Here is a 27433-nt window from a genome sequence, read left to right on the forward strand (position 1 = left end):
TCCTAGAGAGGGAAATTCTAGTCTGGGTGCTGGTGAGGCAGGAACAAGCCTGCCATCCTGATCCACCTCACAGAAAACAAAACTGTCTCTCAAACGGGGGCTGGTGGCCACCACTCAGTTTCACGGGCTATGATCCTTCATTTTGTAGCATCACAGATTGTGTTTTGATATAACTTCCCAGTGGTCTATAATAAATATCCTTTAGAAAAAGTATTTAATCCACACAAAGAAGGAAGGTGCCATAGACCTAAGAAAAGCCATTTAGCCTCCTTCTCATCTATGTCCAGATTTAAAACTCCATTCAGTAATGTTGGCTCTTTCAGGCTATGATTTAGTCATCAAGTATATTCACTTACCTTTTTCACACGTCCTCCCCATAAACCCAGGAGGGCAAATGCACTCCCCGGTATCTTCATGGCAGACACCATTGTTCATGCATGTAGTACAGAGACGGTTACAGTCGGGCCCCCACTTCTGAGCTTCACATCCTTTTGTCAAGAAAAACATGGAGGTGGGATGTAAAGCATATTCCTTCAACAAACTGTTATTGAACAACTAATACATGACGGTCTTTTTAGTGGGCGATGGGGAATGAAGAGAAAATATAGTCTCTGCTCTCTCAATGCAAAGAGTGTAATGTGGGGAGAGAGAATTAAACAGTAAATAATGACAGAAGTGGAGACAAGGAGGTTACACCGCTGCAGGCATGTAACCAACACTGTGAGACTAGCGCTTAGGGACAATGACACTAGTTCCTTATATACTAGTTCACAAATCCTGCCTTGCCAATAGAAAGGGGGCATAAAGGAAGGCTTTCTATTGAGAGTGGGCTGTGAATTGGATGTGCAGGACCACAAAAGCAGCAAGGAAGATGAGGCTAGAGATGTGTTCCAGATAGAGGCCCTGTGAGGGAAGAGACTTCAGCATGCTCATGGTATGGTCCAAAATCAAAGCATTTTCAATACAGATCAATGGCACCTCAAACATTGAGGAACCTGACAGAAATCTAAGCCTCAGACCCACAGCACTGGAATGGAAAACCCTTGTGCCAGGAAGTTACATCCAGCAAGCCTGCCCTTTGACTCTACATTGAGTAGGTGAAGGAGAGTTAAGTCCAAAGAGAAGAAATGGCCAGTTGCATACACTATTTCAGCTGGAAGGTATGTCAGAAATGAGTGAAGCAAAATACCAAGACAGGCAAAATTCAGCTCTAGGTGGTAAAACACTGCCTAGATTCATCCTTACTGGTTACTTCCAATTCTCTGTGATTTTAGATTTGTTAATTAAACTCAAGAATAACTTCAAATATACAGAAAACTCAGGAGTGTGGGAATGGCCCTTTGTGGTTGAAAATCTCTCTCGTTTCACTTTTCATCTGTAGGGAACTAGTGTCATTGTCCCCAGGCACTAGTCTCACAGCGCTTGGATACATGCCTGCAGCTGATGTAACCTCCAAACTTCTTTGGCAAGAACTCCTGGCTATCAGTACTTTCTCTAAAATAATCAGAAAGACTATCAACACACACCATTTCTCACAGCCTTCCACTTAATAGATAAAACTACAAGATGTCTGAAAGCTCACAGTCATGTTCCTTGGCGTACAATAGGAGAAAGAACTTGGCACAAATAGTGAGAGCTAGGCTACCTGGCACCTACACATGCTAAACATAACATCTGATGATGTAAGTGGAGCAGGCTCCTCTCGCAGGAAACTGTTCTCCAGCTCGGTGTCTGCCTGTAGACGTAGCCCAGCCTCATCCCCAATCCCAGGAGGGAGGAAAGACTAACTCCAAAGGATAACAGGGCTGATCTTTTAGGATGGAGAAGTTAAGAGTTTGTTGCTAATCAAATAATATTCACTTGCATGACTTAGCTTTTCTTTTAAGCTTTGTGATTCTATATTCAAGAAACCATATATTCATGACAAAGGGGGGGGAACCTCATGTTGTAAGAAATCTTTTGTCAAGGAGAAAATTTGTACAGACATCTATAAATATCATCAGCGGGATTTCTAAGACAGAATGTTAAAACCCCATCTGTTTGTATACTTTAGCTCACACAGAGGAGATGCCTCGTGGCTATGGGAAATGAAAACATGCTTCCAGCTTCCTTCGCTAAACACCAAGTTAGTCCACACTGGGGAATTATTGTTAAGTAGGGTGCTAGGGTGATTATAGCCCTGCTGAAACTTCCTTTGAATGATTCCAGACACTAGCAGTACTTCTCAAGCAGTTTCATTAAATATATTAACACATAGGCATGTGATGTGTTCCAACCAGGAAACAGTATGGAGATGAAAATAGAATCTTTTGCTTTATGAGAAAAATCCAGATCAGCTTCAAATTCTAATCTCTCTTCATGTTTTTGACATTTACAAAAATCTGTAAACTAGACATGGTGGCTCAGGTCTGAGAGCCTATCACTTGGGAGTCTGAACTAGGAAACTCCCATGAGATCCTGTCTTACCAAAAAAGAAAAAAAAAGCAAAGATTTCAAAACATTTTCCAGATTTATTTCTTAATATATTAAGAAATAAAAATCTGGTTCCTGTGCTTGGTTCTTGGTATCCTGTTTCTAAAACCTTCAAAGTGGTGAACGCCTCCTGTATTCTAATGAGATGACTTTTGTGTGCTAATTACGGTGGTGAAGGGGCCCTTAAATAACATTATGATTAGGGTCATCAGAAACACCAAGGTGTGAATGGAGAATTAGGCCTAGTCCCACCTGTAATCTCCAGGAAGGGTTAAGGGCTGAAGGTTGGCTGGTATTTGAACAAAATTGAGAGAGCTTCTGGATTAGAAGGTTCCTGGAGAGTGCATGCAAGTGCTACCTCCCCATCCATGCACCCTGACCTGTGTTATCTCTGCCCTGTGGCCATTAATCTGAATCCTCTCTAGTATTCTCTATAATAAACTTGAATTATTTCCCTGAGTTCTGGGAGATGGCCTAGCAATTCACCAAAACAAAGAAGAGAAGCTTGAGGAACCTTAATTTATAGCTATTCAGCCAGAAGTGTTGGGCATGACCTGTGGTTTTCAACTTGCAAGCAAAGTAAGGGCAATGTTGTGTCAGGAGCCCTTGCCTGTGGGATCTGACACTATCTACAGGCAGAATCAGAACAGAGTTAAACTGTAGGATTCCCAGGTGATATCTTCTGGAGACTTTCTTGGTGCTGATGGTGCCCACTCACTAGTGCCAGAAACCATGTGTTCAAGTGAGAGTAAAGAGTAGGAAAGCCCTTCTGGCTTTGCCACTCACATACAGACATGCACCAGTCTAATGCCTGATCCAAGACAACATAGCCACTTGTCCCAGATTCTGAGTCCTTGAGTATATAGCATTATGTCAGACAAGAAGTATCTTTAAAAAGAATGTAAACTGGCCCTTTACCATCAAGGCTCTCCTGTGTAGCAGAGTAAAGGGGAATTGGCAAAGAGCTGAAGAAGAAGTAACTGTAAAGCTAGCCATCAAAAGCTTAATCCTACAGATTTACTAACATCCTGTCTTGTACTTTTAAAGATCGATTTACATGAGCACTACACAAGAAGTGAGTTCTGGGAACATGAACAAATTTCTCTTGAGTCAAGTTTAAATAATCCTGACTATAAAATACCTTACTTCATTTTATCTCTTGAGGTGTCTTGGCATGGGGCATAAACTAGGTGAGCCACACATTTCATACTTCTACCATTATATTGTAATGCCAACTTATCTAATAATGTGCATACCTGCTCTGACTGGGAATTACCCAAAGGATAGAGATTTATTGTGTTATACTGTCTTTAACACCAACACAATGCTTTTCAATACATTTATCAATACACTTGAATGAATGATTGAATGAATGAACACAAAGCAAAGAAAAATAGATTATCCTTGTGAATTAGAGAGCTCCATTATCAGAGGAATGACAGAGACTTAGGCCCAAAGGCCTGAGTGATTAATAGCACAAATCACTTGGCATGGCTGAAGGGAATTCAAGGCTAGTCTCTTACTTTCTATAAATCAATTTCTCACAAAAATTACTGGTACTGGCTCCTTCCACCTTGGTGATTATACTTGATGATTAAATTACAGTGAAGAGGGAAGTTTCTCCTAGTTCTATCTCTTGCAGTTTTCAAATCTAAAAACAAGGATCACATTAGAGAGTTAAATGATCTAACAGACATGGGACTTGAAGGAAACAATGTTACCTAGGAGCCCAGATGACCCAGATCATCTGTCTGTAACAATCATATCCTCCTACCCAGTGAGACCACTCATCACTGCAACTCCCCTTTCTAATGGGAATGGTCCTGCAATACTACTTGGACTTGTGTTTTATTACCCTTGCATGTGGCTTCCTGTTTCAGGCCAGTAAACATCTATGTATTTAGCCAAGCTAAATCTTTCTACTGAGAATATAAAACCCAGAGGCAAAGCATCGTGGACCTGAACTGTGGTAGCAGCAAACTCCTAGATTAAAAGCTTAGCCCAACCCCACTATCTCTGAACCCCACACCTTCCCTAGAATCTATCTTTTCTGCAACTTGCTTGTTAGTCTCTGTGTCAAATTCCCCAGAGTCCTTGGTATCCTGCCACACTCTCCCTCCAGTTTACTTATGTAGCACTACCAGTTTCCATAACTTGCAACTACAAATCCTAAAAATTACAACAGTATAGAATGGTGGCCTCTCCGTCACTTACTCCGGACTATCAGCCTGGTGAAGGCTGAGGTGAACAGGTTTCCTCCTATGTACCTGGCCGAGTACACACCAGCATCCTGGGGCTGAGCATGTGGCAGGTGCACTTCTAAAATATCAGGGACTTCATGCCGGGGCACTGAATGGATGAAGGAACCTGGTAACGGAGAAAAGTGGAGGAAAACAGGTTGTGCTCAAACACTCCTATATGTTTGTCCTTATAAGCAAATAACCTCACAGTCAGACAACCTCACATCTTACCCGGTGGATCTGAAACTCTACTTATTATGTCACAGCCATCTTTTACTGAATGCACCCACAGCTTATATGTGTATGCATGTAGGTACATGGATATCTGAAGCCCTACCTCCATTTGCTCAATTAAATAACCAATCACATTGTCTAAGAGGGCTTCTGTTATAGGCAAAATCTGGCTAGCTTGAATAATAGCAGCTTTTTGGACAATTACCATTGAAATTGCAACATGACAATATCTAAAGTGTTAGGTGCTATCCAGTGTCTCACACCACAGTGATGGAAGGGGATGAAACAGACTTACCATTTTTATAAATTACTGCATCTTCTTCTTTAATTAACACCTTTCTGAAAGATATGTTCACATTATCTCCCCTGTCCACAGTCATAGTTAAAGTAGCAGGTAGGAAGGAAGCTTTTAAAAGAGAAAGACAATGAATAAATAAGTACAAACTACAAAAGTGAGTTCACACATTTTCCTCTATAGCTAATAAAAAACCAAAGTCCAGAGGATGGGAGCCAGCACATGCAAGCATTACTTGGCCTTTCTGATGCAAAAGTGGATAACAAACTATATGAGCCTGTTAAAGAATCTAATGAAAGGAATGTTCATTTCCTTTGTAAAATATAAATGTATATACACAATATACATATGACAATTTTATCATGCAAATGACTGAAGAAAAGAAGGCATCATGATGATTGACATCTGCTATTACACTGTATCCTGATATTAACTATATTAACTATTAATCTGCTACCTTTCCCCAATCTCTATGATGTTCACTCAAAGTACAAAAGGGTTCTAATGGGATATGAGTTTCCTCAATGTATAAAAGACAGTAACATTCGCCTACTCATTTTTCCTTTGCTCTTTTGATGTGGTGGTAATTACTGCTCTAGAGCACTCCAGACAAAGTGGAATGAGTATAATGCTGCACTTGTTTATGATATTAAGGCTGAAATATTAAAGAGGAAAGACAAGGACAGACACTACTGTCTCACCCTCTACTCTTCAATTGACATGTATAAGCTGACTCTGTTATGGAACTGGCCAGCACTGAGGAAGGATTCTGTATTTGACTTACAGTGCCATCAGTTACTGCAAGCTCCTGCCTCTGTGCCAACCTTGGAATACAACATTGCCTCTGTTGCTTGGCTTACTGAGAAGATGTGAAAATGTCTCACATTCTTCCAAAAGCAAATGTCCTAATTCCTTTAATGTATGCCATAGTCTGCAGAGACCAACATTCCATGGAGTAAGATGGAGGATTATCTTTAAGTAGTTTATCTTAAATCAATGTGTAAAACAGAAAGACTGACACTAAGAGGAGACAAGCAACACATACAACCTTCTTAAAGGGCAAGAGATGGTGGAAATCAACAGAGGACTAAACAGAGAACAGGTCAAGAAAAGGAAATCATGGCACACAAAAAAAAAACAGAATAAAGTGACAGAAGACATATTAAATACATGTAAAAAGATAAGGGGGCCCTGATGCATTAAAAATGCATACATACATACCTGGCACTCTTTTAATAGATTATATGTGAAACTAAATGGACACTTCATCTTGAAAATAAAGCAATAAAAAAGTAAGTAGTAAACTAATTAAAAGAAACTAACTTTTCAGTACTTACATTGGAAAAATATTTTTAATGCTGAAAATGTTTAGGGATCTAGACAGTCTTTTTTGTAGTGATAGGGAGCCATCTAGCAAAATCTTATTAAGAAATCTCCTTCACAGTCCTTCAAATCCCATGAGACAAAACACTACCTATTGTGGTATTTTGTTTATCATCTAACAAATAAAGCTTGCCTGAAGATCAGAGGGCAAAGCAAGCCATAGTAGTTAGCCATAGAGGTCAGGCAGTGATGGCATACACCTTTAATCCCAGCACTAGAGTGGAAGATAAAGCGGGGAGGAATCAGGAGCTCAGTGGAGTCTGAGGATTGGTGGAGAGCAGAGCAGTCTAAGGATGCAATCTGAAGATCACCCCTTTGGTCCGAGCATTGGTAGAGGTGAGAACTCTCTAGTGGCAGGCTGCTTTGTTTCTCTGATCTTTGTCTTTAACCCCAGTATCTATCTGCCTCTGGGTTTTTATTATTTGTGCTGCAACTAACAGTAAAAGGAAGAAACTGACAAGTCTCTAAGCACCAACAACTACCAAGTAAAAATACAGATGATTTGAAGATTACTATGAAAAGATTTCAGAAACTTGTGGAACCTTACCCCCAATTATATAAATGTCCCAAAACACACTTCCATAAATGAGAGAGTATTCTGGTCAGAATACACCCAAATCAGAAGCCAGTAACAAAATGCCCTGCCCTTGATGGCAAAAATCACAAAATGCCTATAGAATTTCTGTCCAGGACCAAGTCTTGAAATCAGAGAGGCTCTGCTAGGGACCTTGAAATGTAGAGTTAGTATCTGAATTCTTGTTTTGCCTGTATCTCTTGCATGGGGCTGGTTTGAGAGAACCTGTTAAGTGTTCTGCGTATCTCTAGCTTAGACAGATAACTTGTAAAGGCAGGAGGTGCCTTTGAACCACACTGAGACTTCTTTGGTGGTCAGATTATTTGGGGTATGTGTAGTGGCTGCTAACTGAAGAAAAACTCCTGCCAGGTCCCTCCTGTATGGTCAGGAAAGTGAATACCTTCAGTGCACTTGATGCCTGGGACAAACATGGAAGGAGCAAGGTATAGATGAGAAAGCAGAATGGGCATTGGAAACAGATGGCCTTGTGTTTGAATCCATCCTCTGGAACTCATCAAGTAATTTCCCCTCTGCAGCTTTCTCATCTATAATTCAGAAATAAAATCAACCATGAAGGTTGTTATGGATATGAAACAGTAGAAACTAACCCTCAGGGAGCTCATGGTGTCCTTGCCAAATATCAGCAGATGTCATCACTGCTGCAATGAATTTATAACACGGGTGGCAGGAACTAAAATGGATCACTGTGCAGAGAAGGCAGGCAGGGACAGGGGACATAGGTATATAGGGGAGGCTTTAGAGCATTCCTTCTCATGTTGACAATTTGGCCACCCTAACACACAAAGTTCTTGCTGACTGTGAGAGGCTGTTGTGAGAACTTTCCTGGTCATTTCATCTTTGTGGCTTTCTCTGCAGTTTGTTTATATTTTCTCCCCTTTGTGTGGAGATTGTTTAGTTGAGCGTGGGACTTCTCCCTGGGCATTGTATTCGGAAAGGAACTCAGATTCCTCAGTAGGCTCGACTCCAATGTAGCTTTTCCCCCCTGCTCTGTGGCTTTTTATTATTTCAGACTTGGTCTCATAGCTCCCTGTTTTCTTAGGGGCACCTTCACACCAAAGGGCTGTGGCTGTCCATCCCCATGAATGTCTCTAAGCTGGTCAGTCTTTGCCAAGTACTAGCAAAGGAGGCAAGTTGCATGCTCAACTTCAGGCTTCCTATGGTACATGAGCTTGTTATATATTCAGTGTGCATTTATCAAAGCCTTGTAATTGCCTGGATCCTAACATTAAGCACAATTTAACAGTGCTGTGAACCAAGCACTGTTCTGAACACATTACAACAATTAATTTTTCATAATATCCCCGTGACATAAGCACTGTAATTATTCCCATTTTATAAATGAGACTGGGTGCAGAGAGTTTAAGTAACCTGGCTGAAGATCACAAGGATTCCAAGAAGCCAAGAGTGTTTGTTTGTTTGTTTGTTTGTTTGTTTTGATTAGGGAGTACACAGGTTCTATATTAAGTCCATAAGACTTTGAAGGCCAACTACTTCTTTTATAAATGGGATTGCCGAGCCCTATACTGGTAGGTGACATGCATAATATCACTTGGATGGGAAAGCTATGAACACACTTAATTTGTTCACAACAGGAAAAGGCAGATGAGAGTGCAAGTTGTAAGCAAAGGGGTTTCTCCTGGATGAAAAGTGCTGAGCTCAGTTTGGGTTGTCAATGGTAGTGTGAGAGTTGAAATACAGACTCAGGACCACACTCGTCCCCCGAAGCTTACTATCCACTTGCTGGCATCCCTACTCTGATCACTCTGGCCTGAGACATAGATTCTATCCCTTCTCTCAACTCCTTTCCCTTACACCTCCTCTGCTCCTATCTATTCATCAGTTCTGTATTTAGATGCCTACAGGGGCCTTACATATCCTAGAACTCAGTTTCGGTGGCCTCATGGTAACTCTTTCCTTGTCACAGCCTTGCTCACAGTATATGTCCCCTGCTGTTCCCATGAGGCTCCAGAAGAGCAGAACCACATTTATCTTGAAAGACAGCACTGGCAGGTAGTTGCAGTCAGGCCTTGCAATCAGGCTGGTGTTTACTCTTCTAGGTCCAGCACTCGCTAGCAGTGAAAACAACTGAATACAAGAATGATGAACTCCATGTATTAATGGGGTCTTAGTAGCCCTCATTATGCATTTGGAAAAGACTAATTTAGATGGAAACATTTGTAATGTTGCCAGAGGAATGTCAAGCAGGGAAGTCTTCTGGAAATAGTCTCCAATATATGCTAAACTCTAAAATAATTATAGGAAGAAACATGAATGTGGCCTGAGGCTGGGAGCCCTTCAGTAGAGTGTTTGCATAACATGCACAGAGTTCTGGGTTCAACCCCCAGCATTGCATGAACCAGGCATGGTAGTGTATGCTTGTAATCTCAATACTTGGGAAGTGGAGCAGAAGTCCAAAGGTATATACTTTGCTGTATACAAACCAAGCCAGAGGCCAGCCTGGGTTACATAAGAGCCTGTCTCAAAAAGAGGAATGAATTTGATGCATACTCTTAATGTGTTCATGTTATCTAGATACAGATGGCTCCTGCCTATCCGCTTTATCACCATGATTGGGCAGTTCAGTGTTCTATTGTAAAGTTAGTTCTCAAGTGAAACTAGGGGAAAAAATTTCCATTTCTTCTCCTGGTTCATTCTAAAATAGACCTTTGGTTCTAAAACTCTTACAAACTTTATCTATAACTCACTACTCCAAAATGAAATCTCCACTGAAGTCAGAGCAATCTGCTGTTGGTTGTTTTAGATTCCATTGATTTAAAAAAAAAAAAAAGCTGAATTGTTGGGTTGTGCAAGCCAATTTAAGCTGTGTTTGGCACATCTCAAATGGATTTTCTACTCCCCCTCCCCAGTTGTATGAGTAAGCAACAAGGAGGAATATATTCCTGCTGTGTCCTTGTCATGCTTTGTTCCTGGATATGCATGTGAGTTCCCATGTTATGTGTGTGTTTGTGCGTGTGCGTGTGCGTGTGCGTGTGCCTGTGAGTGTGTGTATGTGTGTATGTGTGTGTGTGTGTGTGTGTGTGTGTGTGTGTGTGTGTAGGTGCACATGTGTGCATATGTGTTCTGGCATGTATGCACACACAGGTGTGGGTTAATCTGGAACTGTCCCTCAGGAGTACATCTTTTATTTTTATTGAGACGTGGTCTTTGGTTCACCTGGAGCTTAACCATTAGGCTAGGCTAGCTAATTAGCCATCCTCAGGATTCCTATGGGCTCTGCCTCCCCAGCTCTGGGGTTGTAAGCATTACTTTTTTTCCCCCACAAGAATTCCAGCAATTCCAGAATTCCAGTTCAAGTCCTGTAGTTACAGAAAATCAGCACCTTTCCCCAAAAAGCCAACACCCTGGCCCTCCCAAGATCTTTTACTATGGAGCTAATAGTGGCCACAGCATAAAGACATAGCTTTGAAAAGTTTCCTGATATCATAGTCCATATCACTCTCTGTAATGTATTTCCCTCACTGAATGACCAACAGGAAAGGCAGACCAAGTCACCAGTCTCAGATGTTCTTACTGTCCAAATAGTAAGAAAATGTGTCACTTCTTTGTCTACTTTGTGTGTGCCTCCACAACTAGTATACACCCTTAAATTCTGAGTTGGAAAACTACCCCCACTAGAGCTGGGTGTGGTGGTTCTTGCTTCTAATCTCAATATTTGGGAGGCAGAAGCAGGAAAATTGCCAAGAGTTTGTAGCAGCCAGGGCTACAGAGCCGGACATTGACTCAAAACAAAACACCAAAAAGAAAAAAAAAACTCACTAAAATACTACTCTAGTATACTATAATAGTGATGACCCTTTACTGTGAACCAGATAGGGTTACTAACCTCTAAGTGACTCATTTGATTTTCAGAAAAATTTAAAAATAATTTTTATCCTCCCTAATTTTCAAATAGGGAAAATCTATGATTTCAACTTAGACTAACTTGTCCTGATCCAGGGCTCCTATGCTCAGACCACCTGGCTGCCTTCAACTCTCAGGCCTCCATTCTTTGCTCTTGTTCCTTCCTGAGGCTTTAAGGAGAGACCTTGTACTTCTAAAGCCAGTGCTCAGAAATATATATATTCAAAATCTAACAACTGTGTAGGGTAGGTGTTGTTATACCCATTTCACAGATAATGACAAATAAGACCAACTGAAGTCAACTAGCTTGTTTCAAGCTGTACAACTGGCGAATGGTAGAGAAAGAATTCAAATTTGGGGGGTATAAGTGTAAAAGCTACCCCATCTTACTGTTGCTCATCATCCAAACCTGCCTTGCCTCATTTAACTAAATTTAAAATATCCTTTACTTCTGTGACCCAGGCTCTTCATCTAGGCAGCTCATTAGTGATGGTTTTTAACTCCAAACATTTACATTTCATCAACGGTGACCTCAAGACAGCCCCAATAGGGAATGTTGACACTTCATACTCTAAACGAATGGGGCACAAATCTCAGATCATCTTCTTTAGGAATGTGGAAACTCAGCAAAAAACGACACAACGCTTTACACAAATCAAACCCAAATGACATGTGAAAAATAACAGAGCTGACCATCAGCCATGATAGCTTTGGCACACCTCATATCCCTTTGTTCAACCTCTGTTCCCTCAGTGGAGAACTGCATTCCTGGGAATGTCTGTCGTGTGCTTTTCCCACTTGACCTGATGTCATTTAAAGGTGAACAGTATAGTTTTGCTAAGAAAGTCCTTTGTTTGTGAGGAATAGAGATTTTTATCACTTTTGACCTTAAATTGAGCTTGCCACCTCCAAATGTTTTTACTTACTGCAAATTCAAAGAGATGATTTTGGGTGGATGTCAGAGAGGGACTGATTCTACATTCTCACTACCCAGGATACAGTCAGGGGTAGAGTAGGCAACTTGTCTCTGGGCCCTTTGATACAAACACAGAATCTCAGGGCTAGCTCAGCAAAATCCTGAGCCAATGTCTCCATTTAAAAAGAGCCACAAGTGGCTTGTAAATACCTTTTAGGATGTAAAAAGTCGTGCTAGAGCCAGCAAAGTGGCACAGCAGGTAAAGGCACTTGCTGTCAATCAAATCACCTAAGTTTGATCCCTGACCACCACCAGATAAATGTGGAGAGAGTGCAGCAACTTCACAATGATGCCCTCTGATCTTAACACCCATGCCGTGGTCACACACACACACACACACACACACACACACACACACACACACACACACACACACACACACACACACAGTCAAAGCTAAAAGAAAAGTAGTAAAATAAAAACATAAAAGCCCTGCAGACTCTTACATCAAAGCATGCTACTCAACTCACCTACATCAGCTTTATCGTTGAAAATTAGATCCCTGGGTAGTATGGAAACATGGATCAGTGGTTAAGAACACTTGTTTTAGCAGAGGACCTGCGTTCAATCCCTGCACCGACATGGTGGCTCCCAACTGTCTCTAACTCTAGTTCCAGTGACTCTACCACCCTCTTCCAGCTTCTGCAGGCACCAGGAACACAGGTGGTGCACAGACATACATGTGGGCATAACACCCATGCACATAAAAATTAAACCCTTTGAAGTGCTCACAATGTCATCATTTTATGAAATGGCCACTGTTGAGCCCTATGCTTAGGCTACAAAAATGGGATGTCTTTATTTGTGGTGTCAGCCATTCAAAGAAGTTGGCTGATGGGTAAGGAGCCAGATCACTCCTTCGAGATCAAGGCAAGGTCATCACATGAAATCTGTGCCTCCTTCACAGAACACAGCATCGAATCCATCAGATAAATCAAATCCATCAGACATTTATCTACCTGCCTGTCCAGGTCCAGGGGCCTCAGAGCACATCACTGAGTAATGTTTGCACATCATCTATTCCAAATGCCATTGCACTAAGACTTGAGTTTTGGTAGAATGTCTTCATGATACACACCACACGAAGCAAGATAAAGGGGCAGAATCTGTTTTTATTGTTGTTGTTGCTGTTTTGCTCTTTGTTTTGTTTCATTTTGTTTAGAGGAGGTTCTCAAAATTCTCCTTCCATATTCTGGTATTTTCTAAATGGAGCCTGGGTATTCAACCACTGAAAGTAAAGCATGTTCTCCTTCCCAGAATGGCAGCTTACAAAGAGGGTCACAGTTCCCCATTCTATAAAATCATGCTCTTTGCCATGTAAGTTTGTAGCAGCCCTCGTTCTGACTCTAAACTCAGCTGTTTGACTTCTCTGGGGGAATAAAATGAGGCATAAGTGATAACACACATGTCCTGCCTTAGAGTTCAAGAAGTCTCAAGTTTGCATCGTTCTCATCTTCCTCTCTTCCTCCTCTATCTCCATGAGAACATACCTAGGTTAGCCTGTTATACAACAGACATAATGAACTGAGCCAAGTTCCTCCAGCCAAAGTAAGTCCAATATAGCTATAGCCAACAAACACTACATATTTTTCAATCCTACTTTTTCAAGCTATAAATGTTTACAGCTGTGTGCCTATTTGTGGCTATGTTACATAATATCACTGTTTAAAAAATAAAAAAAACACCATTGATACAAAAAACAATTTAATTGGGTTACAGGTGGATATTTCCCATTAGATTTGTCTATTTTAATTAATTTATTAATTTCTGAGGATTTTTTATATTATTTATGTACGAGTGTTTGCACATTTGTCTGTGTGTCTGGTGCTTGTTACACTTGGAAATCAAAAAGGCACATCAGATCCCCTGGAACGAGTTCTGAAAGGCTGTGAGCCAGTATGTGAATGTTAGGAATTGAACTCAGGTCCTCTTCAAGAGCAACAAGTGCTGAGATAACTCTCCAGCTGTGAGATTTATTTTATTTTAAATGTATGTATGTGTGTATGCCTGAATGTGTGGATGTACACAAGTGAGCAGGTGTCCTCAAAGGCCAGAAGTGTGTGTCAGTTTTCTAGAGCTGGAGTTTCAATCACTGTGTGCCTCCTGATGTGTGTCTTGGAAACCACACCTTAGGAGAAATTATCAACAGATCAAAGAAAATATCAAAGAAAGAAAACACATGAGCAATGTTAAAATAGGCAATAATTGCTGGGCGGGGGTGGCGCACACCTTTAATCCCAGCACTCAGGAGGCAGAGGCAGAGGCAGGTGGATCTCTGTGAGTCGAGACCACCCTGGTCTACAAGAGCTAGTTCCAGGACAGCCTCCAAAGCCACAGAGAAACCCTGTCTCGAAAAACAAAAAAAAAAAAAAAAAAAAGGCAATAATTTTGGCAGGGATATTTTCATATTATATATAAGCAACATAATTATATGTTCATATATAACATGTTTCATTTCAAATTATGAAATAGACATGATGTATAGTATTGGTCTGGCTGGCCCTGCTCTAGGGAGGATGTTAGACTGGGCTATACCTTCTATCTCTAATGTGCTGAATAGCAGAGATAAGCAATGTTGAAGAATAGTGCCTTCAGTCTCTACACTCAAGCAGTTATTGCAACCTCAAAGAGAATAGCTCTTAAAATATGTGTGTTCCCAGTGGATTCAACCTATCCATCATTTAGAGGTATGTTACCTTGTTGACGCATCTTCATGGTTCGTATCCTTATTGCCTGTCCTCGAACTCGACCTTCACAGAAATAAGCACCATTAATCTTACTGGCCTTTTCTCTCTTCCAAACGACTTTTTTTGCCGATTCTCTGGTCACATCTTGAGTAACCTCCAATGGATCTTGGTGCTGGTTCATTAAGGCTTCAAAGTCCCTTCCTATGGTGATGGGCTCATGGGGGTGCCATCCAGAGGCAATGCAGGTGAGGGATGTTTCAGCATCAGACACAAGAGGTAGGGAATTGATCAAGATCAGGTCCATGGCTCCTTCTGCTATTCCTAGAAAGAGAGAGCATGATGAGAGACACAAGCACAGCTCCAAAGGTCAAGCTCCTCTTGCCTAAAGCTTCATTTAAAACTAGTCACATGAACAGTCATTTTTAAATGCTCTGATATTAAAATGTGCCCATATTCCACTGAACAAAATCAAAACTCTTTACCAAGAAATCAAGTTCCTTCGTCTACTAGGCCTTATTACCTCCAATTCCCCACTGCATACTCTAACTGCAATACACTTATAAGGACTATTATTCCCCCAAATGATATTTGTGTGTATACGTATATATGTATTCATGAATACACCCATACACCTCCTTAATACATTGCTTGAGACATAGTTAGGCATTCATTAAATGTTTGCTCAATTGAGATAAGTAATGAAAATAGTATAATATTACCATAATTAGCTTTTAATTAATGAACCAATGCCAGTACACTGACCACTAAGCATACTAAAGGTATATATCAACTACATACAACTATGCTACTCATTAAAGAAACCTCAGAACGGGCACCAAAATGTGTAATGTCACAATAAGGGATGAAAAAAAACTTCCTCTTGGAGTAGTTTAGACCAAGAGCAAGACCAAACCTACTTCTCTCATTATGTCTTCAATCTGCATGTAACTTGTGATCTGTGGGCTGTCTGTGTTACCTGTCTGATGCCCATTTCTGATTTGTGTCTGTCCTGGCTGCCTATCTGTTACCTGTTGTAACAAAGGGCAACACAGAAAGCATGGTATGGGAAAGGAATGAGGGATACTTTTCAATAAAAAACAAGGGGACTAATTACTCTAGTAGTCCAGAACAGCACCTAAAACCACACACAGATGTAATCAACCTATATCCACATGTTGCTTCCAACTGTTAAAGGATATTTGTTGACTATTTTCAACCTGGTAGCTGCTTTCAGCAAGTGATTGCCACAACATACACACATACATGCATACATTATATTCAAGGTCAAGAGCATGGGAAAATAATAGTTTAAGGTTAAAGCTATGCATCAACTTGGACTGTAAAAGTTGATTGCATGGGAAGTGCAAGGAAGAGTAAGATTCAGTTATATTATTTTCTTAAAGGGAAGTTAAACAGGTTAGAAGGCAGAGTACACAGTAGGGCAGCCAATTGAATACTCAAGGTAGATTATGAACTTGGATGCAAAGTCTGGCAAGCATTTAGTCTCTTCAAAGGCAGGAGAGATTTTCAGAAAAAGATATTACTATGGTTCTGCATGAATTTCCTAAAGAAAATAGAGGTGATGACTAAGTGACTCTCATTTCCCTCTGGGCCTCATTTACCTCATCTTTACAATGGTACTGGAAAGACTTGCACCTCATACACATTAAATACCATGAAGTACTTGCAAGTACTCAGTCATATATCCAGCACCCGATGACCATATTCCGGTCCCTTTACTCTGTTTCCTGAATGCCTAATACCAAACCTCACCTCTTCTCCAAATATAAAAGCAAAACACTGCTTGGCCTTTGATATTTATTCAAGAAACAAGAAAACTTACATTTAAAAATGAAAACAGAGCTAGGGGAATAACTCAGTAGTAAAGTATTCACCTGGCATACCTGAGGCCCTGGGTTCAATCCCAAGCATGGGGGCCAGGGGATAGATGGATAGATAGATAGATAGATAGATAGATAGATAGATAGATAGATAGATAGATAGATAGACAGACAATGTAGAAAAAATAAAATCATCCTGTTTTGTTTTGCTTTCACTGTTTTTCTTTACCTATCCATATGCCCTACATCTACCCCCCTCCCTGTCCCTTGTCCAGTTTCTTTCTTCTTTTGATACTTGGGTTACAAGAGGACAAAGTCAACGTCATCACTTTCACAGAATATCACAGAAAGGGGGCTAAGGATCTGAGGCTGACTGGGGTTTACTTGCCAGATCTTTCTTGAGCACTTAGCACAGTATTGCTCATACAGTGTTTTCCTGCCAGTTACCAGAGTTCTGTATGCTGTAGTGTTGTAAGGATGGTCTTACTGAAAGTTACATCTTTATCTGATTAATTGGGAAGAGGAATGTCAAGGTCAAGTTAATGTAAGTAGGACTTATAAGTAGTTGGATTATATATACAAGAATGAGAGGGGGATGGGCATAGCATGGTTTTTCAAGCTTGATCTTGAAGTATGCCTCTTACTTTTAACCTCAACTGTAAGAGCTCAGGAAAATGTGAATTTGGGGATAATGCCTTAGCTTCCTTTTGTTGCCATGCTATAATACTCTGACCAAAAGAAACATAGAATGAGTTTATTTGATTTACACTTCCAGGTCAAGGTTGATCATTAAGGGCAGTCAGGGCAGAAACTTAAGCAAGAACTCTAAGCAGACCCTGTGGAGGAATGCTGCTTGCTGGCTTGCTGTCTGGCTTACCCCTGCTTGTGCTTAGCTAGCTTTCTTATATGGCTGGGGTCACTTGCCTCAGGAGTGGTGCTGCCCACAGTGGGCCGGGCCCTCTTACATCAATTAATAAGCAAGGCAATCCTCCACAGACATAGCCACAGGTCAAACTGATCGAGGCAATTCCTCAACTGAAATTTCTCTTCTCAGATGACTCTAGGCTGCATCAAGTTAACAACCAATGCCAACCCAGAGAGATCACAATATTGTTGCAGATAGGATGAGCCCGAAAAATCTCAATGTGAAATTACAGCCTCCAAAAATAACTCCATTCACAAGTCCCCTTCCAGACACAAATCCAGCCAAGCCCCTGCTTGAGTACCACCCCACCTCCTGATACCCTCATGCCAGGCGTGTTCCACAGAAGGTCTTCCTCAGAAAGGAAATACACTCATTCGTCAAACTGCAGTCCCATCCAGCCCCTTTTCTAGGTCCAGTCAACTGACTTGCCAAAACCATGAGATCTGGTCTCAACTCAACCTTAGCACCAGGCATGGCGCATCTTACAACTTTAGGAAACAGCAGACAACAACACAGTTGGTGTGAAAACATCAACTAGTTATGAATCAGGTTTCTTTATGATCCAGTCCCTTTCAGCTACTTCTTTCTTTCTTTCTTTCTTTCTCTCTTTTTTTTTTTTTTTTTTTTTTTTTTGGTTTTTCGAGACAGGGTTTCTCTATGTAGCTTTGGAGCCTATCCTGGCACTGGCTCTGGAGACCAGGCTGGCCTTGAACTCACAGAGATCTGCCTGCCTCTGCCTCCCGAGTGCTGGGATTAAAGGCGTGTGCCACCAATGCCCAACTTTCTCCTTACTTTCAATGATGAAAAGTTAAATTGTATACTTGAGAGTCTGAACCTGGTCACATTTTGCCACCTTTTTCAAAGGAGAATATGTGTGTGTGTGTGTGTGTGTGTGTGTGTGTGAGCTCTACTGTCAGTTCTAACAGGGACCATTTACAAGAGATAGACCACTTATGACAGAAACGGGATTGCATATATGGGCTTTAGGTAACAAAATACCTACCAGGTTCCTAGAATATATATTTAAAACCATCTCTTTAGTTTCTTAAAATAGAATCTACATCCATTAAGTTTCTCAATGATACATGAAACTAAACTCAGAGGTGACCTAGCAGGGGAGTACTGGATAGTCAGGGGGGAATGCTGGCAGGAAATCTTTCTACTTAGGGGTGCAAAATTCAAATGTAAATATAAAATATAATTGTAAATGTAAATGCACAAAAATCACATGACATTGTCCTTCCCTTAAAGTAAGTGGATCAAGAGCCACGGTGGGCTTTTCTGCAGGAGGCCAACACCACTGCTGCTGCTGCTGCCGCCATGTCTTCAGTAACCCTTGAGAAGCTGCAGCAAAGTTTGCTGGCATTTAGAATCCACATTGACAAGTGGCAGAAAATAGCCTTTGACCTCACTTCCATTAGGGATGGAGAATGAACACATTCCCACGAGGTAGTGGAGAAAGCAGGCACTTGATCTCACCAGGAGGGCCAGAGAACTCACTGTTTTACTGTATAACTAGGAGTTGAGAATCGGCCAAGTGCATCCTGGGTGTGAGTGGGCTGTGTCCCTCCAACAGACCATTTTCATGCAGGAATTGTGCCAACCCAGTTTCTTCCAGGGGCATTCCCACTTTTCCTCCCTGCTTGCCAGCCAAATGAGTCCTTGTCTGTCTGCTGGAGAGAAAGACATTTTGTCCCTATCTTCAAATGACAGAAATTTCCATAGAGAATAAATAATACAGGTTAGTGATAATTATGACCAGACAACTTTGGTGGCAATATTTTTATTTCCAAGGATGAAGCTGGGCTTCCATACAGTTAGATTTTGTTAGACATTTGGCACATGTATGCACCCACATCCAAACTTTATCCTGGGAAGCGTTAGAGATGGAAGAAGTGTGGTACTACTATCAAGCTGAGGACTTTTTAAGACTGGAAGCTTGGAGATGTCTGATAGAAGCCGCACATTTTACAACAACAACAAAAAAAAGAGAGTGGTCTGTAGTCATACAAAAGGTAATCCCAGCCAGTCCTCAAATTCTTACTTTTCTCTGGTACCCTTTCTCTCACTCCCGGGTAATATAAGTGACCTAATACATACTGGGAGTGGGGAAATTTAGAGCATTTACAAATCTGTCTGGGTAGCACTGAGAGAAACTAGAACAATGGAGAAAAGACATTGGAGAGAGGCAATCGAAGGAGGAAAAGACATAAGGCAAAGAAAATAGAGATGCCCCAGGCTGAGACACTTGAGCCTGACATTAGGATCTTTCCTACCTAACTTTACTCAAAGAGGCTTTTGTGGTTTGAGTATGAACTGCCCTCCACAGCCTCCACACTGTTGACTGTGTGGACCTCCACCCACCATGCTGTTTGTGGAGGTGTTAAAGAAGGCAGAACCTTGCTGGAGGAAGTCAGTCACTGGGAGAAAGCTTTGGAAGGTTACCTAGTCTCCAGCTCCTCCCTCTCTTCTGCTTCCTGTGGTTAAAGAGTGAGTAACCTCTGCCCCTGGCTCCCGCCATGTGACGTGCCACTTCACCACAATTCAGAATCAACTCAGACATGAATCATAGACTAAGACCTCTAAAGTTACAAGTCAGCTGAAACCCTTTCTCCTTTAAGTAGTTTGCTCACTAATTTGGTCACAATGTTGATAAGACTGACTAACATAGGGGCAAATTATCTAACTGAACCTTCGTTTTCATTACCAGGAAATGTGTCTGGTAAAGCATGACTCTGACTTTGAACTCAAGCCATGTTTTCTTTCTGGCCTCTTCTGCTACCTAAGTAGACTTCCAAATGCCCTGTTCTATGCTGTCCCCAAAAGTATATTTCATAACCCACAAAAGGCTACCTCTGTTCTCCATGGCAGCAATAAACAAGACTCCTTATCTCTGCAGTGTCCTGTTCTTTAGCTCCTAATAAAGAGAGCAATGTGATGGATTGGCTTCAGCACACAAAGAATGACTAAGAATCACCCACTGAGAACTATTACAAACCAAGGAAATACATTTGCCACGAAAGCAATTCAGAATCATGACATCTTCTGAGATTGACAAAAGAAGAAATCTAAACCACCCAGAGGTTTACTATTATGCTGTTCAGGAAAGAAAGTTAACATTTGAATTATACGCGGCAAAGAAAACACTGTCATGGCCTTTATAAGCACTGTCTATTCGAAGTCTCACAATGTTGAAGGAAAGGATCTATAGGTAAAAATTTTAAAATCCCAAAACAAACATGGTAGTTCACAGCCTATAATCTTAGAACTAAAGAAGATAAAAGTGAAAGGTCATGAGTTTACAGTCAGCTGAGGCTACACAGAAAGGACTTTGTCTCAAAAGGAGCAAAAATTCACAGATGGTCAATACGCCCAAGATCACTTGGTTTCAATATGAAATTTGAACTCATATCTCACTGAGATTATATCTGCTATGACTTACCATGCTCAACTGCAAATGCCATGAGGAAGTCTACTTTCCCCACCATTCTACGTCTAACAGTTAATACAATGCTTGATATATAATTGATAAAGGCCACACATTAATAAATGATTAATAATATTATTATTAATAATAATAAATAATTAATAAATTAATAAAAGGCCACACATTTAAAAACAAACAAGACTAGATGCTGGGGAGATGGGCAACAATCACAGATTTTGTTGTTTCAAAAGTCCAGAAACCAAAGTATATAGCATTTCCTTAAGAAAAGGTTTATATGCTACCAGGCACTTTCACGTAAAAGATCTCACAGGGATCGGGAGTGGGCAGAAACAGTGTGGGTGCTCACTTACTGCTTGCACACTCAATACTCCATTTCTTTTATAATTTTAAGTTTAAAAAGTATTTAAATAGAAAAGAACACACAGCTAATCAAATTAATGAAGGTTCTAATTTGTCACTGACTTGTCTATGCCCTTCCTTGGGGAGTGAAGAAGTGGAGGGAAAGGACTCTTGTTTTGCTCACCTTCACTGGCCCGGTGCCCAAGCACTGTGTCTGCAGACTAGAGATACATTTAATATGATCAGGGTGAACTGGAAGAACTTCAGCAGCAACCAAAGGTAATTCACCTAAACTCAGAGAATTGTTTTGTGATTTGCAAGTTGCTTCACACAAGCAACCACTCACAGGACAGTGAGTGATTTTGTCATATCATCATCTTAAAATGGGAAAATGGCTTCTAAATAATATGAAGGGATATTTTTATTAGCATGGTAAAAAGTTATACATATGGCCATATGAAACCACAGTCTCTGTTGGCCTCCCAGATGAAGATAATTGTTTTGCTAAGAGGTCTAGGGGCTAAGGGACCTCAGAAAAGAGAACTAATAATGCTTTGTACCCTGCTGTGTGCCTGTGATACCGGAAACTTCAAACACTCATGGGCAGGAAGCAGGCCCAGGCCAGTGGAGAGCTAAGGAGGATTGTGTGTTCTTTCTGAAGCCCTTTGATTCTTGCCCTCTTCTGTAGGGTTGACCTTAATAGGAAGCCAGTTCTCTGCACACCAAAAGCAGCTTGACACATGCCTTGGCAGGACAGGATGAGACGCTACTGAGGAATCACCCGAGACGTTGCCATAGATAGCTGCACTGAAGTAACCCAAAGCCCACTATGTCTCCAATCCTCATAGCCTTCCTTGATGTTTCTTTTAAATTTTAAAAATTACCTTTATTTGTGGTATGTATGTGTGTATGCATGTATGCACACGCATGCACACATGCATGCCATGGCATAGGAATTTTTTAGAGTTGGGTCTGTCGTTCTACATGTATATACTGGTGATCAAACTCAGGTTGTCAGACTTGATGGTGAGTGTCTTTACCTACTGAGCCATTGGGGCAAGAATTACAGATTTTGTTGTTTCAAAAGTCCAGAAACCAAAGTATTTAGCATTTCCTTAAGTAAAGGTTTATATGCTACCAGGCACTTTCACGTAAAAGATCTCCTGGGTCCTCACAATGTCCCTATTACAAAGACATGCTTGACTATCATTTAAATGCTAAAGCAAGGGGGTGGAGGTTCAATGTCAGTTTCATTTTTAAATCCCATGAAACTGTTGGCAGGCATCCCTTATTAACTATTCATGGACTTTTAAAGATAGAGAGAAAAATCACTGGCAAGTCTCTTGAGGGAAAGCCATCTAGAAAAAACAAGAATCTGAACCTGGAAAAGCTGTTGCTGCTATTGATGCATAACATATTGCCATTATTGCTCTTTTTATATAAATATAAATATAAATATAAATATAAATATAAATATAAATATATACATATATAAGCTAAAAAATAAATAATAAAAAAATATTTAAAAAAAATAAGAATCAGAGAGCTTACTTCATCATGTGTGCCAATCAGACACTCTAACACGGTCTATTTCTACCTTAAGCCAAAAACAGTATACCAGTTTATTCACTATCAAAGTGTGAGATAGGCTCTCAGCATGTTGCTTGGGCTGGCCCTGGAACCTGTGCCTAAGCTTCCTCCAATGTCAGTATCCCAGGAGGCTGGGACTACAGGCATGTACAACCACACCTGGCCAGTATACTGTGCACTTGCCCTTCTCCAGCTACTTCCCATCCTTCTCTACCCAGCTCTAGATCCATGGAGGCTATCTGTGTCTTTCCAGGTCTTGACTACTGGATAGTACCAGTAAGCGAGAATGATGGAAAAAGAATTTAGCCATCTACAATGCACAAGCCTCTCGTCACTGCTCTCTCTAATTGCTACCTTGTGCCTCAAAATCTATCCTGACAATAAACAATACCTATGAACAAACAAAATCATACTTTCGGTGGACTGACAGGGAATGGCTTTGCATGTATTTCCCATGCCTGGGCACCTCCCTAGAGCATCTATTTCTTTAAGGAAAACAGTTGGCAAATCATTACTATTGAGTATTTGCTAGTTCTATTTTTTCAGTTATACATGAATATTAAAATTATTTTAATAAAACAATAGCTATAAATTTTAAGTACCTATCTCAGATAAATTAAGTGCATTGTTAATTCTTGCTAACACCACATGAGTTGGATATTGTATCTCCATACTACAGACAAGCAAACTGGCTTAGACAAAGGAAGGAACAGAGATGAGACCACGGGACCTCAATTGTGATACATCCTAGGATTCCTAGCCCTTCCTCTTCTAACAGTTATTCCATACATTGAGTCTGACACTGTTCATTTGCCTGAGTTCTTTACTCATTCTATTAGAAACACATGTGCACTCTATGTTCCATGTCAAAGACCATGGATCTTTTTTTTCATTTATTTTATTTTATTTTATTAATTCAAATTAGGAACAAGCTTGCTTCACATGTCAATCCCTTCTCCCTCTCCCTCTCCCTCTCCCCCCCCCCAACATCCCACCTGCCCCTAGCCATCCCCCCTCCACTCCCCAGGCAGGGTAAGGCCCTCAAAAGGGCCTCCCCAAAGTCTACCACATCATCCTGGGCCAGGCCTAGGCCCTTCCCCATGTAAGACCATGGATCTTAAATAGCAGGTTTTTCTTTGAACTCAAACCAGTTCATCTTTTAAAACTCTGCAGGTGGCATTGCCTTTACCCCCAGAGAAAAGTACCGGCTAGATACCTTTATGTGTCAGAAATGTAGGATGTCCAGCCTTCCTCCCTCCCTCCTCTCTCTCTCTCTCTCTCTCTCTCTCTCTCTCTCTCTCTCTCTCTCTCTCTCTCTCTCTCTCTCTCTCTCTCTTTCCCTCACCTTATTCCTCTCCCTCTCCCTCAAGCTACACAGAGCTTCAACTGGCCATTTTCTGTAACCAGGCAAAGCCTCAAGTGGAGGGATTGGGCTGCCAACCCAGCCATAAAAGCTTCCACCTACAGTTTTTTCTGCCTGCAGAGTGTTCTGGGACCAGAGCCTAGCAGAATCCTCATCAAAGTGAGCAAAGAGACTTCATCTAGCAACTGATGGGAACAGATGCAGAGTCCCACAGTCAAACATTAAAAGATAGAAGGACCTTCAGAAGGGGAGGAGTAAGGATGGGAGAAACCAGAAAGGGCAAGGACACTAAGAGAACATAGCTGTCAGGGCTATAGAATCAATTGACCAGAACCCTTGGGGGCTTGCAGAAATCAGGAAGCCTGTAGGGGTCTGACGTAGGTTCCCTGTGTATGTATATGTTATAGCGTATGAGTAACTTGATGTTTTTGTGGGATTCATAATGGTGGGAGCAGGGGCTGTCACTGACTCTTGCCTACTCACGGGACCCTTTTCCTCCCACTGGGTTACCTTGTCCAGCCTTGACGTGATGGTATGTACCTACCTGGTCTTATTATAGCGTATTATGCCATATTTGGCTGATGTCCCAGTGAGGCTTGTTCTTTTCTGAGGGAGACCGAGGGGGCCATGTGGATCTTGGGGAGAGGGAAGGTGGGGGGAAGAAGCTGGGGAAGAGGAGGGAGTGGAAACTGTGGACAGGATGATATAAGTGAGAGAATAATAATAATGAATTATAAAGCTATCTTCTAAGGAATTTAATTATTGGAAGATATATTTAAAGTAAAAGAATTTCTAGAAAATATAAAAGAACTCTACTATCATTACTGCTATAAGCTCACATGATTTCAGAAACAAAGTTTTTATAGTTTTGAATATTTTTGTATTGTTATGAATAAACCAAGAAGTATTCTCAGGAAATAAAATTTAAGAAAGGCAAAACTTTGGAAATCAGTATGTGGTTTCTCAGAAAACTGCGAATCAATCTATCTCATATCTCAAGGTCCAGCAATACCACTTTTGTGCATATACCCAAAAGATGCACGATCATACCACAAGGACATTTGCTAAACTATGTTCATAGCAGCATTATTTGAGATGGCCAGAACCTGGAAACAGCATAGATGTCCATCAACCAAAGAATGGATAAAGAAATGTGGTATATTTACAAAATGAAGTATTATTCAGGACTAAAAAAAAAAATGACATGTTGAAATTTGCAGGCAAATAGATGGAACTAGAAAAAAAGAATCCTGAGTGAGGTAACCCAGACCCAGAAAGACAAACACGGTATTATTCACTCATAAGTGGATATAAAGCAAAGAATAACCAGGGTACAATCCACAACACCAGAGAAGCTAGGTAAAAAGGGAACCCTCAGAGGTATACTCATGAAAGGTCCCAGAAAGGGAAAATAGTTAAGATCTCTGGGTAAACTGGGAGGGGGTAGAAGGGAAGGGATAGGGGATGAGAACATGAGAGATCAAAAAGACCGAGTTTGGGGAGGGACAGAGGGAGAGAGAAATGAAAAAGAAATCTTGATAGAAGGAGCCATTATGGGGTTAGGGAGAAACCTGGTGCTAGAGAAATCCTCATGAATCCACACAGATGACCCCAGCTAAGACTCCTAGCAACAGTGGAGAGGATGTTGGAATGGACCTTCCCCTTTAATCAGATTAGTTACTAACCTAAATGTCGTAGAACCTACATCCAATAACTGATGGAAGCAGATGCAGTGACCCACAGCCAGTGACCACTGGTTTAAGCTCCTGGAGTTCAGTTGAAGAGAGGGAGGAGGGATCATATGAACAAGGGGGGCTCAAGAGCATGATGGGGAAAACCACAGAGACAGCTGACCTGAGCTAGTGGGAGCTCAGACTATGGACTGACTGCTGGGGAACTCACATGGAACTGAACTAGACCCTCTGAATGTGAATAACAGTTATGTGACTTGATCTGTTTGGAGGGGGTGCCTGGCAGTGGCACCAGGACCTATCCCAGGTGCATGAACTGCCTTTTAGGAGCCCATTTTCTATAGTGGGATACCTTGTTCAGCTTTGATACAAGGATAGGGGTTTGGTCTTACCTCAACTTAGTATGCCAGACTTTGTTGACTCCCCAAGGAAGGCCTTACCCCCTCTGAGGAGTAGATGGGGGATGAGAAGGGGAGAAGTGGAGATGGGAGAAGGGGAAGGAGGGGGAACTGGGGTTGGTATGTAAGATGAAAAATAGATTTTTAAATAAAAAAGAAAGGCAGAGAGACAGAGAAAGACAGAGTTAGAGAATATGGTAATTATATGGTGAGGGAATGTCCTTCTGTATGCTGTGAATATATGTTTCTCTTATTGGTTGATGAATAAAGCTGTTTTGGCCAATGTACAAGCATGATTTAGCCAGGCAGGATATCAAAACAGGGATCAAGAAAGGAGATGCCATGTAGCTACTGGGAAGGTAGGATGCCTGGCATTCTCCAGTAAGCCAAGATCACATGGAGATACATAGATTCATACAAATGGGTTAATAACTAAGAGAGAGCTAGCCAATAAGAAGCCTGAGCCATTGGGCAAACATTTTATAATTAATATTAGCATCTGTGTGTTAATTTGGGACTAAATGGCTGAAGGACTGGTTAGAATAGAAACTTCTGTCTACACTACTTATGAGATTTCAATAACTGAAAAAAGAAAGCTATCTCACTGTGAAAATCCCAATTAGAAGCAAGTAAATTCAGTCATTCATTAAATTATTTGTCATCTGTACATAATTATGGGATTATCCTCAGAAGCCAAAGATGCTTAGTATATCATTATATGAATACATGACTTAATAACAAAACACAAAATCCACAGGGTCTACAAACTATCTGTAAAGTTTTGCCATTTTTTAAGTCTAAAGACATTGAAAGATGTATGTTTTTTAATAAGGTAAAATGGGGCTATAGAAATGGCTCAATGATTAAAAACACTAACTGTTCTTCCAAAAGACTTGGGTTCAATTCCCAGGACCCATGTGGTAGCTCACAAGGATCTATAACTTTGTGAGGAGCCGCACTCACTTTCGCCATTACAAGATGGCACTGACATCCGCTGCCGGATCAAGTAAACAATGTTGGTATACATGTGCCCAGTGTTTTCCACTGCCTAGCCCCGCCTATTCCATGGCGTCATATAGGGTGACGAGTCATGCA

The 27433-nt window shown here is 41.0% G+C and overlaps 1 protein-coding gene across 1 annotated transcript in view; it reads right to left on the minus strand.

Moving 5' to 3' along the window:
* The window catches only part of Tek (TEK receptor tyrosine kinase), a 73136-nt gene extending 52139 nt beyond the window's left edge, over positions 1–20997 (minus strand). The window contains 7 exon segments of the mRNA XM_035438672.1: positions 357–488; positions 4687–4839; positions 5242–5352; positions 14753–15101; positions 15661–15771; positions 18738–18853; positions 20952–20997. Of these exon segments, the coding sequence (XP_035294563.1) occupies positions 357–488; positions 4687–4839; positions 5242–5352; positions 14753–15101; positions 15661–15771; positions 18738–18853; positions 20952–20997 (1018 nt within the window).
* Between the last annotated feature and the right edge of the window lie 6436 nt (positions 20998–27433).

The sequence above is a fragment of the Cricetulus griseus genome, chromosome 2 (genome assembly GCF_003668045.3).
Source record: "Cricetulus griseus strain 17A/GY chromosome 2, alternate assembly CriGri-PICRH-1.0, whole genome shotgun sequence".
Classification (NCBI taxonomy): Eukaryota; Metazoa; Chordata; class Mammalia; order Rodentia; family Cricetidae; genus Cricetulus; species Cricetulus griseus.